The sequence below is a fragment of the Carassius gibelio genome, chromosome B6, assembly GCF_023724105.1.
Source record: "Carassius gibelio isolate Cgi1373 ecotype wild population from Czech Republic chromosome B6, carGib1.2-hapl.c, whole genome shotgun sequence".
NCBI classification, from domain to species: Eukaryota; Metazoa; Chordata; class Actinopteri; order Cypriniformes; family Cyprinidae; genus Carassius; species Carassius gibelio.
Window position 1 is genome coordinate 1 of NC_068401.1, and position 16109 is coordinate 16109.

A 16109-nucleotide genomic window follows, 5' to 3' on the forward strand; every position below is an offset into this window, starting at 1 on the left:
TAAACTTACATGTTAAGTCTGTGCAAGGCTTTCTTGTTCATTCTCTTACAAATGTAAAAGCCCTTTCACTTAAATTTAGTGTTCCTGTGGCTCAAGTGGTAGAGCATTGCGTTAGCAGCGCAAGGCTGTGGGTTCGACGCACTTAAAACCAGAAAAGTCAGATCTTCATAATATGTCAGCTTTACATTTTAATGTAAAATAAAATCACAATTATACTCAAATATTATTTTTTTTATTTTACAGTACAATTGATTTGTAATTGTAATATACTTCTGTTTTTTATTTATCTATTATTTATTTATTTATTTTTATTTTTTTGCTTTATATGAGTTTATTATTAATATTATAATGTTCAGTTCCTAAACGGATTTCCTAAAACACTAGTGACAATACAGAACCCTGAACATCCAAATGTTAAATTAAAATCTTAAAGGGTTTGTCAAGTAAATATGGTTCCAAAACGGGGTTTTGCAGTGATACCATAAAGAACCTTTATTAAGAGAGAAAGGGATTTAGCTGACAAAAAAGGTAACCCACATAAAGATCTTTGAACTGATATTTAAAATATTATATATGTTTTTGATTATTACCAAGTTAATAAAAAAAATAATGTCATCATATCAATAAAAAAGCATGTCTCTTTGTCATCTAATATCTTCTGAACAGATCTTCAAAGAAATTATTAGAAACATACGCATGATATTGTGCTCTCCACTAGATGGCAGTAAAGTTCCAGTAAGGATGGGTAATTAGCACATCTAGAATATAAGAACTGTTTTAAATACGGATATAGCTATTTAGCTCTTTCAATGTTCTGTCATTTGCTTGTTTTTATGTCCACGCCATATATGCTTTAATACAAAAATCCTTTCACATTCAATACTTGCTTTGTTAGGATGAATAAACAACAGTTATGAAAGTTAGTTTTCTGAGTTTGATGCTTTGTAATCGACCACAAAGGTTAACAAGAGGGTACATAGGAGTGCATGTTGTAACATTCGTCTTACCCAAAAAGAAGAATAAATAGTCGAATTAAATCAACTTTTAGATGCTGCCTGCATTTAAGGGGGGGGGGGTGAAATGCTCGTTTTCACTCAATATCCTGTTAATCTTGAGTACGTATAGAGTACTACTGCATCCTTCATAACTCCAAAAGTCTTTAGTTTTATTATAGTCATAAGAGAAAGATAGTCTGTACCGATTTTTCCCGGGAAAACACGACCGGCTGGAGGCGTGACGTGTGGGCGGAGCTAAAGAATCACGAGCGCGATTAAGCTTTTGCGTTGAGAGCGTTTGGAAGCTGTGACATTACCACCGTGAGGAAAAAAACATCCAAAACAAACCATGGATTACAGTCAGATTCAGCCGTTTATTTATGATCCAGAATCAGATCCCGAGGCTGAAACTGAACGAGAGCAGCAGCAGCAACGACTCGCTCCGAGTGGGGCTCGAACCCCGTTCTCGGCATGGGAGGCGGACGCACTAACAAGGAGGCAGAGATATTTGAAGCAGTTTTACTCACCGCCTGCGGTTCCAACACACGATCGTGACCCTTTTTCGTTGGGATTGCATCATCCTTAAGAAATAAACTATATGCAAATCCGTCATCAAACTGGGCCTTGTTTGTAAAACAAGCATCTTCGAAATGCAGGGAACAAACAAAAACACTTGCACAACTCCGTTGATGCTCTGTAAAAATAAACTCCATCCACTGGTCCCTTAATGCTGTTTTTTTTTTTTTTTGGTAATCTGTGCAGGGTTGTCTTGCCCTGGCAACCAAAAACACACTCCTTTTGTGACATTTCGCGACGCTCTCGCTCTGATCAGTGATTGTGCTCAGCCTCTCATTGCTCTGCTCTACGGGAGTGCACGCTCTTCCGGCAGATGTGCCCTTAGGACCCATATAAGGAAATTCCGCTCCCTCTAACGTCACACAGAGCCATACTCGAAAAAAACTTTCCGAAACTTGTGACAAACCGGAAGGAGTATTTTGGGAACAAAAATACTCCTTCAAACGTACAACTTAATTTTTGAAACTTTGTCCATGTTTAGCATGGGACTCCAACTCTTTAACAGTGTAAAAAACTCAGTATGCATGAAATAGCATTTCACCCCCCCCTTTAAGTGTAAAGTAAACCTGATACCCTATCCAGGGCTGCTTAAGAGCCTTTCTAATATTGCTGTTTAGAGTTCGATTACAGAACTTGTAGCTGAATTATCACGGGGTAAAAGGTGTAAGATAAAAAGAGACACAGATTAACAGAATTATTCTGTCGAAATAACACTTGTCTAGGTCAGATGCTTAACTAGGTTCTCTATAAACCTTGGCATTTGGTCAAAATCTATGACAAAACTATGACATCCATATTTCAGATCGCAATACGTTTATTTTTTGGTGATGGCACAGAACCAGCACAGAACTTCAGATTCACCCATCTGAGGATTTGTTTTTATTATTTTTACCAGTAACATGTCATTTCATGTCATAGTCACAACGATGACTATTAGACCACTTTACAATGAATTTTCTTCATTCACTTCATGAATAAACTAGAATTTTGGTTGAGGGGTGTAGGCAGAGATATCATGGATATGATCTGAGCCTGTTTTTTGTTCAAATTAAAGAAGTATAGATTTTACACTGAATTTTATACTAAAAATATGATTTTCAACCGAGCTGATGGATCCTTTAAAGGAATATATTTTCTCACTCAAAACAGCTGTGTTCACTCCTCCTGACTGGTGCTCTCTCCACACTGAAAGCGTATGAAGTCTAGCACACGTGCGTTATGTAGAGTCAGGTACTGTCCCACTGTATATTTGGGATCTAGGAGGAAAGCCTGGGGCAAAAGTCTCGTCTCAGATTCACCACATGGTATATCATCCATGTTGCCAAGAGAAACGGGTGCTTCGCCCACTATATGTTGCCCCAGCTTCCTTCCCAGAGTGTCCGTCCCATCCTTAGGTCCACCTTGAAACACAACTAGTGATCCATAGCGCCCCATCTCAATGCCAACCTGCCCGGGAACTGCCCCATGAACGTATGAGCCAATATGCCAATCAGAGGGCACAGCAAGTGACACGGCCCGCCGCATGCCAATGTTCTCACCTAATCGCCCTGAAGAGGAACAAACAGAATAGTGAAATGAGATGAGAATGAGGAAAGTTATTTTTCTTGTCATATTTTAATTATTAGAAGGTAGCCAACAGACAGGGGTATGTTAAAATTGCTTACAAGTGTAACTCATGTTGTGAAGATATAATGACTTCATGATAAATAATATATAACCACATCATGTAATTATATTATTTCTTGTACAACACAGAACATTCATGTTGGGGCTCTGTAAGATGTTCTGATGTTTCCTTGTGCACAATTGTGCTGTGTTTATATGATAGAAAATTCTGTAAAATAGTATTATTGTGTAATATTAATTATAAAAGTTTTCTATTTTAATACATTTTAAAATAAAAAGCAGTTGCAGGTGAAAACAGTTGCAGGATTATTTGTTGAAAAGAAATTACAGCATTTATTTGAAACTGATTTTTTGTAATATTGTAAATATCGTTTTTGTTACTTTTGACTAATTTAATGAACCTTTACTGTATGCTTTTAAAAAAATACTGGGTCCTTAATTCTGACCATTACTGTACATTTATACCTTTTGGGGTCACTTTAAGTAGCAAGAAATCATAGCCTTGTTTTATAAAGGTATGACATATAATGCAAAAGGCAAACTCTCAAACAATATATCATGGTTTATCTCACCTATAGTCAAGGCTATCTGATCTGCTAGTGAGGGTCCCTCAGGAACGTGGAGCTTACTAATGTCCTCAGAAGACAGCACACTCTGAATCAGAGAACAGATCAGCAGTCAGCCTCAGAGGTTACAGAAAATTCGGAAGAAATGCACATTTCTGAAAAGGACTATGAATGTACCTTAATATACCCGGTCTGTTTTCTGCTGCTGTTATGAGCCAATACAGACAAAGCAATATCCTTCACCAACTGCTGAAATTTCTCATTCCTCGCCACAAAATCTGTCTCACAGTTCATCTGAAAAGAAAAACATACATTTTAGGTCAGTCACACTGCATCATTTTGTCCACCAAATTACACATCACGTTAAGATACCTCAATCATGACAGCAGCATTGTCACCCATAAGGAGACCAATCAGCCCTTCCTTGGTTTTTCGACCTTCCAGTTTACTCGCTTTGCTCCAGCCCTCTTTTTTGGCTTGTTCATGCAGCCAGCTTTCTGCCTACAAACATCAAACTTTGCAAATCATAAATCACTCATCCTTGCCAAGTCCAGGCTTGTGCATGCACACCCTTACTTTATACACATCTAAATTACATAATCATATACATATATATAAACAGAGATGACAACAACCATGACAAGGATGTGAGTTTACTATTTGTGCCTGATAAATCAGACGACTTGTAGTTAATACACAGCAACTTGTTAAAACTTTTTAGTGAAAAAAAATATATAGTGGTTTTAAAAATTCAAGTAGAGGGGTTAAAATGTATTTAAGATATTTTGCATAAGATCCTCCATTCTTTTTACAGCAATCTTTTCAAAATCATGGACCACACCTGTGTAACATCATTGTTGAATTTCTCCAGGGCCTTTTTGCAGTTGATGAAGGTGTAGCCTGTAGATTTACGTAATTTGAGGAGAAGTGCTTTATCTGCTGCTAGACTTGGGCAGCTGGTGAAGAGAGACTGAACATGCTGAGGGACACATCCCTATGAACAACACATTATAAAAATGACACATGATTAAATGATGCTACAGAACATTACACAGCCGCATGGAATCCGATATATATAATACTGTCATCTGTTATTTAGAACACGCCTTTGTATTAATAACCAGCAATTCTATTATTATTATTATTATTAACCAGCCAAGTATTTCATATCAAAGCAGACTGTCATGGAAAGAGCATCACAACTTCTAAAGCGTCCAGCCAAAAACATTAAAAGATAAGAGTGCGAATTATGACAAATGAGACAAAGCCCACCTTGACTACTTCTGTTCTGACAGATCGAAATAAAGAATATAAAGCCATTTCTATGTCTTCGTCAGGACTGACACTAGCTTCCTTACATCAGTAACTGGAATGTCATTGAAGCACGCTTTCTACAGAGCGAGAGGAAGGTCAAACAGAATAGAATTCAATAAAGCGCCATCTACTGCACAGGAGTTCACACTGCAGCTTACTGACGATCGACTGCGAAAATGAAAATAACAAAGCCTAACGAAACTGGTATGCAAATAATCAGAGGTGGATAGTAACGAGTTAAATTTACTTCGTTACATTTACTTGAGTAGTTTTTTGGGGTAACTAATACTTTTTGGAGTATACTTAAAGATGGGTACTTTTACTCTTACTTGAGTAATTTTTTGGGGGGAAATCTGTACTTTTACTTCGTTACTGTGGGTCACGCTTCTCTCGTTACTTTATCTTAATGCAATAAATGTTATAAATGCTTCAGTTTGATCCAAACGCGCCGTCTACTTTTCTCTGGACAATGAGCGATGCCCATTCGCGAATGATTCATTCTTTTGAGTCAATTATGTTCAAAGAATTGTTCAAACCAATTGGCTAACCAGTGAATTGGTTCGTGAATCAGTTTGAATGATTCATTCAGTATCCTGCCGCGCGCGCTGAGCGTTTGAAACGGTTCACTCAGAGTTGTAACGTTTAAGAACATAAAGAGCGTTGAAGACGTGACTGGATTTGCACTGAATTAAAAGCAAATCTGCAAAGGCTATTATTTGCTTGCAATGAAGATCTGTATTGGATGAACTCCACGTGCGCTGTCTACGGTTCAACAGGTATAACTTGGGCTACACTCGATTACAGTACACGATACAACTATGACATTAGTTTGTTGTACGTGTAACTTATAACAGAGGGGAACCAAGTTGAATGCAGCTTCCAAAAGACAAAAAATAGCCGATTAATATTTTCTATATGTGATACAATCACACCGGCGTGAGAACTCAGCTAACGTTAGTCATATCATTAGCTGATAAATTGATAAATTCAGATCTGCGTTCGCTCGCTGGCGGTGAGCCAGAGAGACAGACGCGTTTTCACAGCAGTGGGCATTATAACCAATCACACAAGATTCTGATGAGCTTGTTAAAGCATTGGCCAATCAGAGGTGTTCCGATGAGTCATCGCTAAAATGCCGGTGCTTCCCTCACTCGTTAGCTGACTGAATACCTCTTTCTGGCGAATTCTCTCTTCAGAAACAACAAAGTGCAGATGTGTGTGTGTACGAATCTGTAAATAAGATATTGATTTCACAGTGTTAACAGGTTCACTGATTTTGATGGGAGTTTCTGAGAGTGATTGATAGACTGTCAGTGAAAATTATCTTTGATAATGTAAATGTTATTTGCTCTATTTCTGAACAATAAAAGATTAGTAGCAGTTTTTATAACACATTGACTTTCAATGTTAAATTCACATTTAGTATAGAGTAAGCCGTATTAAAAATATTTTATGGCTTGACACCTATATTACTTAAGTAAACAGACAGGTTTTTATAATAAATTACATAATTAGGCTACTTTGACCATCGCATATTATCATTAACAATTTATGAAAAGTAAGAATCCAGATATTTCATTATATAGTTCATGCTTCTGGGAATTTTTCTAATAAAAATAAAAAATACTGCTGCTGTGTGTCACAACCCCCCTATGCCTAGACACAATTAATGATGATATGTCCACAATATTGACGCTTGCAGAAATATACATTTGTTTACATTTTGCAGAACAGATGAAAGAAGATCCGTCATTGTGCATTTAGTTCGTTATGTTCAGATGTTCAGTAACTTATCGGTTATGTTAGGAGTTTTCAGTCTTCTTTGTGTCAGAGGGTATTTATACATATATAATACATATAGAATTTATTTCGTGATGCAAATCCGAATTTTCATCAGCTGTTACTCCAGTTTTCAGAGTTATGATCCTTCAAAATATAAATCTAATATATTGATTTATTACCAGTGCTGGAAACCGTTTTGCTGCTTAATATTTTTTTGGAACCTGTGAGATTTTGTTTAGGATTATTTGATGAATAGAAAGATAAAAAGAACACCATTGATAAATCAACATATTGGAATGATTTCTGAAGGATTATGTGACATTGAAGACTGGAGTAAAGGCTGATGAAATACATATAAAATAAATATATATATTTATTTATACACACACACACACATACATTACATTTTATCTATATATCTAAATAAAAATAGACTCAGTATATATGACCCAAAGTAACTAGTAACTAACTACTTGAGTAGATTTTTTATCCGATACTTTTTTACTATTACTCAAGTAACTACTCAGACTAGTACTTTTACTTGAGTAAATATTACTTTTATTACTAAAAGTACTTTTACTCTTACTTTAGTACAGTTTTTGGTACTCTACCCACCTCTGCAAATAATGTATACAATGTATACAGAAAAAAATGCATCGACCTGCTCAAATAATAATAACAATACTATCACCAGTGGCCTGTAACAAAAATAAAGTTTACCAAATAAGCCAGGCTTATATCAGTTAGTCTGAATTATTTTGAACCAAATCAACTATCGCTAATTTTTTTTTATGCAGAAAATCATTAGAATATTAAATAAAGATCCAGGAAATTACTTAGTAAATTTTCTACTGTAAATATATAAAAACTTAATTTTTGATTATTTATATGCATTTGGACAATTTTAAAGGCGATTTTCTCAAAAAAAAAATTTATTTGTTTGCGCCCTCAGATTCCAGATTTAAAATAGTTGTATCTAAGCCAAATATTGTCATATCATAACAAACTTCAATACTTCAATGAAAAGCTTATGTATTTAGCTTTTGAGCTAATGTATAAATCACAGCTTCAATAAATTGACCCTTTTGACAAATTTAAAAACAACTTGAATTGATTCCAAAATGCTGTACAATATGGGAAAAAAACAACTCTACAATTCAAAAGAAGAAGAATATGTCAGCTCTACTCCGACATGGAGATAAAAAAAGAAACACTTTGACAAGAGTATAGTGACTGCCGTGTGAATGCTTACCACCTGGTCTTCTGAATGTTTGTGTATTTCATCGAACACTTTCTTGACAAGAACACATTCTTAGCAGATGGACCAGACCATGAAATTGCCATGATACACGGAAGATTGTATTAAATTAGTATATTCTATATAAATGGTATATTCATCTTTTTCACCAGGTGTTTACCATTTCTGGAGCCTGAAAACGAGAACTGTTCTCAAAAGATTTTGGACCAGCTGACTGAAAAAGAGGAACAGAGATTCATTTATTTTATTTTATATTTGGATTACAGACTTCCTCTTTGTAATCATCTGCACCACTCCCAAAACTGCCTTTTTGCTCATAGTACACATCAAAAGTATGAATTGAGTCATCTAAGTGCTTTATTATTAAATATCAGTAGTCATTATCACAACACAAAAGTGTTGATGCATGGGAGGAGTTCCTTCAACTTTACTGAGCTAATATAAACCGACCCGCACAAAACCAAATCTGTAGTTTGTGCATCTAAATCGCCTGAAATCCATGATGAAGATCACCCTCATCCTCTTTCTCACCATCACCCTGATCTCTCAGGGCTACAGCGGTAAGTTCATACCTTCAGTTTCCATCCTGATTGTTCAATCAGTTAAACTGAACATGTTCATGTAGGCTACCTTTGGTTCTTGTACAGCATAGTTATCCTAATGCAAATAGTGCTCCTTCTCTCTCGTTGTCAGATTCTCTGGACTTCTCTAAGTGTGAAATTATGATACTGACTTTCTCCTATTTCATTCATTTTTTTCTCCTAATTATTTATACCCAAATCTCCGTAATCAAATTCTCTGCCTTGTGTCTAATTGTTCTTCACTGAATTCATACTACTGACCATTACTAGTAAAAATAATAGGATACTGACATGCCTCTGGGTGCTAGATGTTTTATTTCACATAAAATGACGCTTTAGCAGTCAGCATGTGAAATATATCTCACCTCCTTCAAGGCTCACTCTCTTTTAAAGGAAGATGTGGAGAGCCCCACAATTCTTTGAACGACTGCCACATCGATTCACAATGTCAGAAGCTTGAGGACTGCTGTGATGACTATAAAAAACAGTGTGGTCGTCGAGGTGAGCGTCAAAATCTGTGTTTTTACAGAATCATTCTCATAAAAAAGGTACAAAGCTGTCATTGGGGTGGTATCAGTATAAAGGCAAACAGGGCCATCTTTGTACCTTTTCTGAGAGTGTATAGGTAGTTAAAAAAATGTAATACTCCTTGTCTGTGTTCAATTAGACAAAATGCACAAACGAATCATGAATCCGAAGAAACACATACTCTAATGAATCCTTCAAAGTAACTCTAAACAAACATGTTTTATTCGTCTCTTAAATACAATACAATGCTCAAGGTCATGTGGGGCAAATCAGGGTTTTATAACAGGAATAAAAATAGTAGATAGATTTTGTTCTAAATATTAGGGGGTTATCTGAGATAAGTTACTCATTGACCCCGAGTCCTGTACATTTTGAATCCCAAAAATGGCATGAAACTCAGCTTTGTCTACTTCTATAGATTCACACACACTTAATATCAAAATTCATTAGAAATTGCTAAACACCACATTTCCTATTCCGTAATCGATCAGTTTAGTTATTTGTATGAAGAACACTTGAAATACTATTCAGAGAAAAGGAACTTTCATGTATTTATTTATTTTCTTACAACATGATTTCTTTATTATTTCTTTATTATTTCTAAATGCTATACAGGTGAAATAAATCTGGTGTAAGTTCAGTTAATTGCTGTTACGGTATAGCTGTCAACAGCACAAATCTGCATTACACCCAGGATTGCCACACAAACGTATAAAAACAAAAACAATACGAAACTTAAATCTAGTTAGATTTACAGTTACAGACACTGAACATGTTCAGACTTTTGACTGACAATTAACAGTGTTTTCTTGACTACTGAGACAACACATTTCCAATTATAGAAACTGAATGTTGAAATTTGAAATTATAATTGCAGTAATTGCTTGGTTAACATCATTGCAGTTATTACTGTTATAGTTTTTCCTCATCTTTTATTCTTTCATTTTGCTCAGGATTTTTCTTGCACTAACTCTTTCTTCATCCTTTTCCCCTCCCAAGCATTAGCCAGTGTCTCTGATGCTGAGATCAAGTCTCTGTCTGAGACGCTGTACAAGTTAGACCATAACAGGGCCACAACCTCAGAACTGGTTATTGATCCTCAGACACTGATCTCTTCATCTGAGACCGGCTCCAGGGATGACGCCTCATCTCGCCCGTAAGACAAAGACTGCACACATAGATAACCACATATACACAGTATATATATATATAAACATACATCCATGTTATTATCATGTATTCTAATGTGCTCGTTCTCTCTTAGACTGTTCAAGCAAGTGAGTAGTACTTTGCTCTCCAAGCCCACATATAAAGCTCTGCTGAATCTATTAGACAACTATAGAAGGGTGACAGGGGAAGTGGAGGATGTGCCCTCACAGGAAGTGCAGGAGCAGGACACTTTCCTCCAACAGACCATGAATACTGATGTGGGCAGGGAGCTTTACAATTTCCTCCACTCCAAAGGTATATGTGACCCCAAAACTCTTTTTGTTTTGTACCTTTTGACAGTGACATCATTGTGATAAAAATATTGAGATTTTACCTGTTTTAGTATTTATTAAATAAGATTTTAAAATTCTACATTACCATTCATAGGTTTGGGGTCAGTATTTTTTTTTTCTTTTTTTAGAATTTCATTTTATCTATAAAGCAGGATCTTTTTTTTTTTTTTTGAGAGACAGTAAAGACAATGTTGAAGATTTGTTTTGAATAAAATTCTCTCAACATTGCTTATAATAAGAACCGTGTCTTGAGGAGCAAATCAGTATATAAGAACAATTTCTGAAACATCACGTGACATTGAAAACTGAAGTAATGACATCACAGGAATAAATTATATTTTTTAATATATTAAAATAGAAAAGATCTTTTGAATTGTGATAAAATTCCACAATATTACTGTTTTTACTGTAACTTTGATCAAAGAAATGTATCTGCCGTGAGCATAAGATACTTTTATCAAAAAAAAAAAAAAAAACTTACCAATACCAAACTTCTGAATGGTGAATTACTAGAAGAAAACAATTTAATGACTGCTATCATTTTGTGTTGCAACATGACAGTCGTTAAAAATCAATGTAAACAGATCATGCAAAATATTTGAATTTAAAAGCCGCTGGTTTTCAGGTATATACTCATCTCAGAGCGAGTTTATCCAGGATCTGAAGATGATGTGGTTTGGGCTTTACTCTCGATCTAGTGGCAAACTGGACTCCAGTGGGTTTGAGCACATCTTTGCAGGTCAGAGTGTGATTGCACATTTGATTGGCTATCAAACTGCTTTTTATCTCTTTTTGGCTGACATGTATTGTGTCAACAGGGGAAATTAAGGGTGGAAAGGTGTCTGGTTTCCACAACTGGCTGCAGTTGTATCTGAATGAGAAACAGGGACTCCTAAATTACTACAGCCATAGTTTTAATGGCCCTGTGAGTACAACTGAGCATATGAATCAAATCAAACCAGTAAAACAGTCTGGATGTCTACTTGTATTACACATTTTGATTTAGTAAAAGTCAAGTTTCTCCCCTCTCTTAGTGGACCACATATCCTGATGTATTGGGAATGCAGTTTGAATGGGATGGATATTTCAAAGAGGTTGGTTCTGCCTTTATCGGCTCTAGTCCTGAATTTGATCTTGCTATATACAGTCTCTGCTACATCACCCGCCCTGGCAAGAAGTAAGTTGTAATTATTTGTTGTCTGCCTATGCACATTTATTCCTCCATCCGGTCATTCATCAAATGAAACTCACTTTGTTTATCTGAGTAAATCAGATTTATGTTCTCATCTTTTTGACTATTCTCAGGTGTTATGTGAGTCTGGGAGGACAGACTCTGGGCATTCAGACCTATACATGGGACAACAGCAGCTATGGGGATGGAAAGAAGTACATTGCCTCCGCTTACCCTGCCACACCATGATTCCCGTCATCTGTGCATCAGCATCAACAGACTTACAACCAAAACAACTCATATGCAATCTTAATTATTCTCTTGGTTGTTCGAGGTTATTGTTGGACCAAATAAAACACAAAAGAAAAATGCCCTTCCTTTCTGTGTTTTTTACTAATACATAATAATGTTCTTTCACACTCTCGTTAGCTACAACTTTCAATTTATTAAGCAAATTTGTAGGTCACATATTTTCTTAGAATTTTTATATTTGATTTAAAACCATTTTCAGGATAGAATCACATTCTGTTATTATACAACAAAAAATAAAATAAAGAACAGAAATAAAAAACAACAAACTCTCACAAATGGCTTTACTTTCATAAAATACAAAATCCTTCTAGATTTCAAGTGTATGACAGTGATAGACCAGATGTTCGAGGTTATGACTCAGCGTCAGCGGCGCAGCGGAAGCCCAGATTAGAGGCAGAACTGTCCGGAGTATTTTGACTACGGGCTGCACACCTGTATCTGTAGCAGTAAGACTACAGAGAGAAAAATCTGTTAACATGTATGTAAACAAGTTGTATAAAAGCTTACAGATGAATGTTGTATTTTACTCTTACAATGTCCAATTTTCCTCTATGTATTAGGCATATATAATGTGCATACTAGCTTTAAAACTTTTTGAAGCCTCTAATATTAACCAAAGCTGCTTTTATTTGATTAAAAAAACACACACAAAAAAAAACAATTTCTTGCTGTAATGGCAAAGCTGAATTTTCAGCAGCCATTACTTGTCTTCAGTGTCACATGATTTTGATAAATCATTATATTATGATGATTTCCTGCCTAAGTAATATTCGTTCTTATATCTATGTTGAAAGCAGTTTTGTGGTTTAATAATTTTGTGGAAACATTATAATTTTTTTCAGGATTCCTTGATAAATAGAAACTTTAAAAGAGCAGCATTTATTTAAAATAGAAATCTTTTGTAACATGTCTTTACTGTTGTAACATGTCTTTTTTGCTATATAAAAGTATAACATTTTGACAATGTTAGCTAACATAAAATATCCCACACATCAATAACCCCAATGCGCTAATGTCAGTCATACATTAGATGGCTTTGTTTATGTTTTACCTTGTGGCACATGTAGGATCCTCCTTTCTTGACTCTGTCTGTCCCTGTTTCTGGTCCTTTCTATGAAAGGAGTCATAAGGGTAAGGGTTTAACACATGAACAGCCTTATATGCATAAATAAAAGACCTGTAATTTATGGATGTGAGAATAGTTCACTCATATTAATCTTACAGGGTTGTACTTGTCTTCTGTAGTGTGATGCACATTCCACCAGTCTGATGTCCACTCCCATGCGTTTCCCACCATGTCATACAGCCCAAAGCCATTTGCAGGAAATGACATAACCTGCCCAAAACACCAAGTAACCAGTCAGAGTTCTGTCATTTCTCCTCTCTTAATCTATAACCCAGTAAACATGTAAATCAGGATAAAGGGCTACTTTGTGTTACCGGTGATGTGTTAGCATAGCCGTCCTCTGCTGTGTTGTGGTTAGGGAAATCTCCTTGCCACAGGTTAGCATAGTGCAGCCCTCTGGGCATTAGTTTATTTCCCCATGGGTACAGCCTAACAAGATTGACAGATAAAGAATAGGTTAAAAAGACATTCAAATGGAAAAACAATGAACAAAACAGACCGACACACACACACACACCTATCCTGCAATCCTCCTCTACAGGCCAACTCCCACTCAGCTTCGGTAGGAAGTCTGCGTTTGGCCCATTGACAGTACGCCTGTGCATCACTCCATGATACATGTAGCACAGGGTGACTCATCCTAGATAAGAACAGAGATTATGTTTAAAATTATGACTTCTAATAAGGTGTATGATTTGAAAACATATAATCTGATTGTACAGTATTACTGGTCATGTATTACAATCATCCAGTACTTGCTCATGTGGTATAAATTTTTTTATGTATTTATTCATTTACCTGTGCTCTATGGTTGAATCTGGTCCTTCTGGGTGTCTCCAGTCTGCACCTTTCACTGGTGACCACCAAGGAGCAGCAGCCACCTACTGACCATAATTATACACTTGACAAAGTGAAGTGCAGCTTATTTATCTAGAAATAGTTCATGCAGGCACAAAGAGATGGGCTCATTACTTCACTATATTTTTAATTCATTTTTAACATTTCCAGTCTTTCCAAGACATTCTGTTCTTTGGCCACCCTCATGAATTCAATTCAGTTTTACCCACAAACATTTTTGGGTATATATATTTTTTTAATTTAGGTCCATTCATTTGATCTAAATTACTGTAAATAAAAAATGTGAAATATTATTTAGTGGTCGACTGACATACTGGACGATGTTTGACATTTTTTAAATATAGGCATCGCCTGATAAGTTTTTCTGTTTGGCCGATGCGTTCAAGGCAGGACTTTTATTTTGACGGCGCTGTGAACGAGAGTGTTGCTCTCGTTCGTGGTCTTTGTTAAATCAAAAATCAGAAATTAGAAAGAGCTTTATTGCCAAGTATGCTTGCGCATACAAGGAATTTGTTTTAGTGTCATAAGCTTCCAGTGCACAGAGACAACAACATAGACAAAAAGAAACAACATTTTTTTTTTTTTTTTGCAAATAAATAAATTGTATAAACAGTTGTCCTATAGATGATAATGGAATAGAATTGAGTAAGATGCATGGATGTACTAGGATGGATGGGTAACAAATAAATAATTTTGTGGTCTTTGAAATGTAAATATATTTTATACCCGATACTAAACTAACAATAAAGTTAACAGAATAGTTAAAATGTATGTGTATGTATTTCTCACCGCACTTGACAGAGTGCTCTTCACCTCCTCACTCAGCAGTCCCTCAAAAACAAAGGAGTCTCCAAAACGCTCAGCCTATAGATACAGGTAGCTGATTGAGCGAGTGTGTATATTGATTATTTGTCTTATAGCCCAGTGAATGGTTGTTATTTACCTCAGTGATGTATCCTGTCTGGTTGGTGAAGTGTTGGAACTGCTGGTTTGTGACTTCATGCTCTTCAATGTAAAAAGGGTCCTGCCTCACTCTCCTCTGTGGTCCCTCTCCGTCCTGTGGTATTCCTGGGTCATCCGTTCCCATCATAAACCAACCTCCCTGCAGCAGCACCAGCTACACACACACAACATAAACAATGTCTTAAAACAATAATTAATCAAAAATAAGAATACATATTTATCATCATGTATTTTTAAACGTATATTATTATTTATTTGTTTTACATGAAAGTTATTTATAGCAGAATGTCTATGTCTGTATAATGAAAGTGAAAGGCTGTCAAGTGAGATTTTTTCAACTGAATTATGTTCCACACAAAAAGCATGTGGATTACATGTAGAGAATTTAATTTAAATGCAATATACTTTTTTATACAAATTTTAAATTCTCCTTTTGTATTTTACAAAAACAGTATGAAACAACACTTTACTCGTCAGGAGTATGATAACTGCAAACACAAGTGATAAATGGAACAAACCAACCTTACTGCGTATATCATGCTCTGTCTCGTGTGGACTTTCGTTTGCTGTTCTGGAATATATATTTTCACCGTCGTGATGTTCCAGTTTGTTTTCATCTCTTACATCAACAGTTACATCCCTTTTCAGTCCCTGACAACCACAACCCGTGCCCTGTGACTCCGACGGCTGCTGCTCGAGCACGATGTCGTCTAGATCACCATGAACTGCTAAAATGCAGAGAAATAAAACTACAGAACCGATTAGTGTTGATGCCATAGCCAGTGTCAACTCTGCTCATGGTGAACCGCACGTCCGAAAAAGAGCAGGGTTGCCAGGTTTACACAGCTTTTGAAGCGTCTGCTTCTCAACAACAAAAATTCTAACCGAATACAACAAGGCAAAAGTGTGTTAAGTAAACAAATTTCGCGGGAATACCGCGGACTTGGCAAC

General features: G+C 35.9%; 3 protein-coding genes across 7 annotated transcripts; 1 reads left to right on the plus strand and 2 right to left on the minus strand.

Annotated features, from left to right (window-relative positions):
* Positions 1–2367: 2367 nt before the first annotated feature.
* Positions 2368–5204, minus strand: LOC127959843 (elongation factor Ts, mitochondrial). Its single transcript, XM_052559232.1, has 6 exons — positions 5036–5204; positions 4605–4757; positions 4136–4264; positions 3941–4057; positions 3770–3851; positions 2368–3118 (listed from the first exon to the last, which is right to left on the minus strand). The coding sequence occupies exons 1-6, from the start codon at positions 5081–5083 to the stop codon at positions 2727–2729; spliced, it is 921 nt and encodes a 306-aa protein (XP_052415192.1). The 5' UTR covers positions 5084–5204; the 3' UTR covers positions 2368–2726.
* A 469-nt stretch (positions 5205–5673) lies between these two features.
* LOC127959846 (uridylate-specific endoribonuclease A-like) lies at positions 5674–12271 on the plus strand. 3 transcript variants are annotated; one of them, XM_052559236.1, is made up of 9 exons: positions 5674–5853; positions 8270–8677; positions 9074–9199; positions 10226–10382; positions 10491–10690; positions 11354–11467; positions 11547–11653; positions 11763–11905; positions 12034–12271. In XM_052559236.1, the coding sequence occupies exons 2-9, from the start codon at positions 8617–8619 to the stop codon at positions 12146–12148; spliced, it is 1023 nt and encodes a 340-aa protein (XP_052415196.1). In that variant the 5' UTR covers positions 5674–5853; positions 8270–8616; the 3' UTR covers positions 12149–12271. The 3 variants fall into 3 exon arrangements, with proteins under 3 accessions (XP_052415196.1, XP_052415197.1, XP_052415198.1); XM_052559237.1 differs by having other exon boundaries at positions 5675–5853; positions 9092–9199; XM_052559238.1 differs by lacking the exon at positions 9074–9199 and having other exon boundaries at positions 5675–5853.
* Positions 12272–12324: 53 nt separating this feature from the next.
* Positions 12325–16029, minus strand: LOC127959844 (formylglycine-generating enzyme-like). 3 transcript variants are annotated; one of them, XM_052559233.1, is made up of 9 exons: positions 15681–16029; positions 15139–15312; positions 14985–15059; positions 14136–14218; positions 13843–13977; positions 13652–13766; positions 13434–13547; positions 13263–13322; positions 12325–12663 (listed from the first exon to the last, which is right to left on the minus strand). In XM_052559233.1, exons 1-9 carry the CDS (start codon positions 15933–15935, stop codon positions 12562–12564), a joined length of 1113 nt encoding a protein of 370 aa, XP_052415193.1. In that variant the 5' UTR covers positions 15936–16029; the 3' UTR covers positions 12325–12561. The 3 variants fall into 3 exon arrangements, with proteins under 3 accessions (XP_052415193.1, XP_052415194.1, XP_052415195.1); XM_052559234.1 differs by having other exon boundaries at positions 13855–13977; positions 15681–16022; XM_052559235.1 differs by having other exon boundaries at positions 15686–15833.
* Positions 16030–16109: the final 80 nt, after the last annotated feature.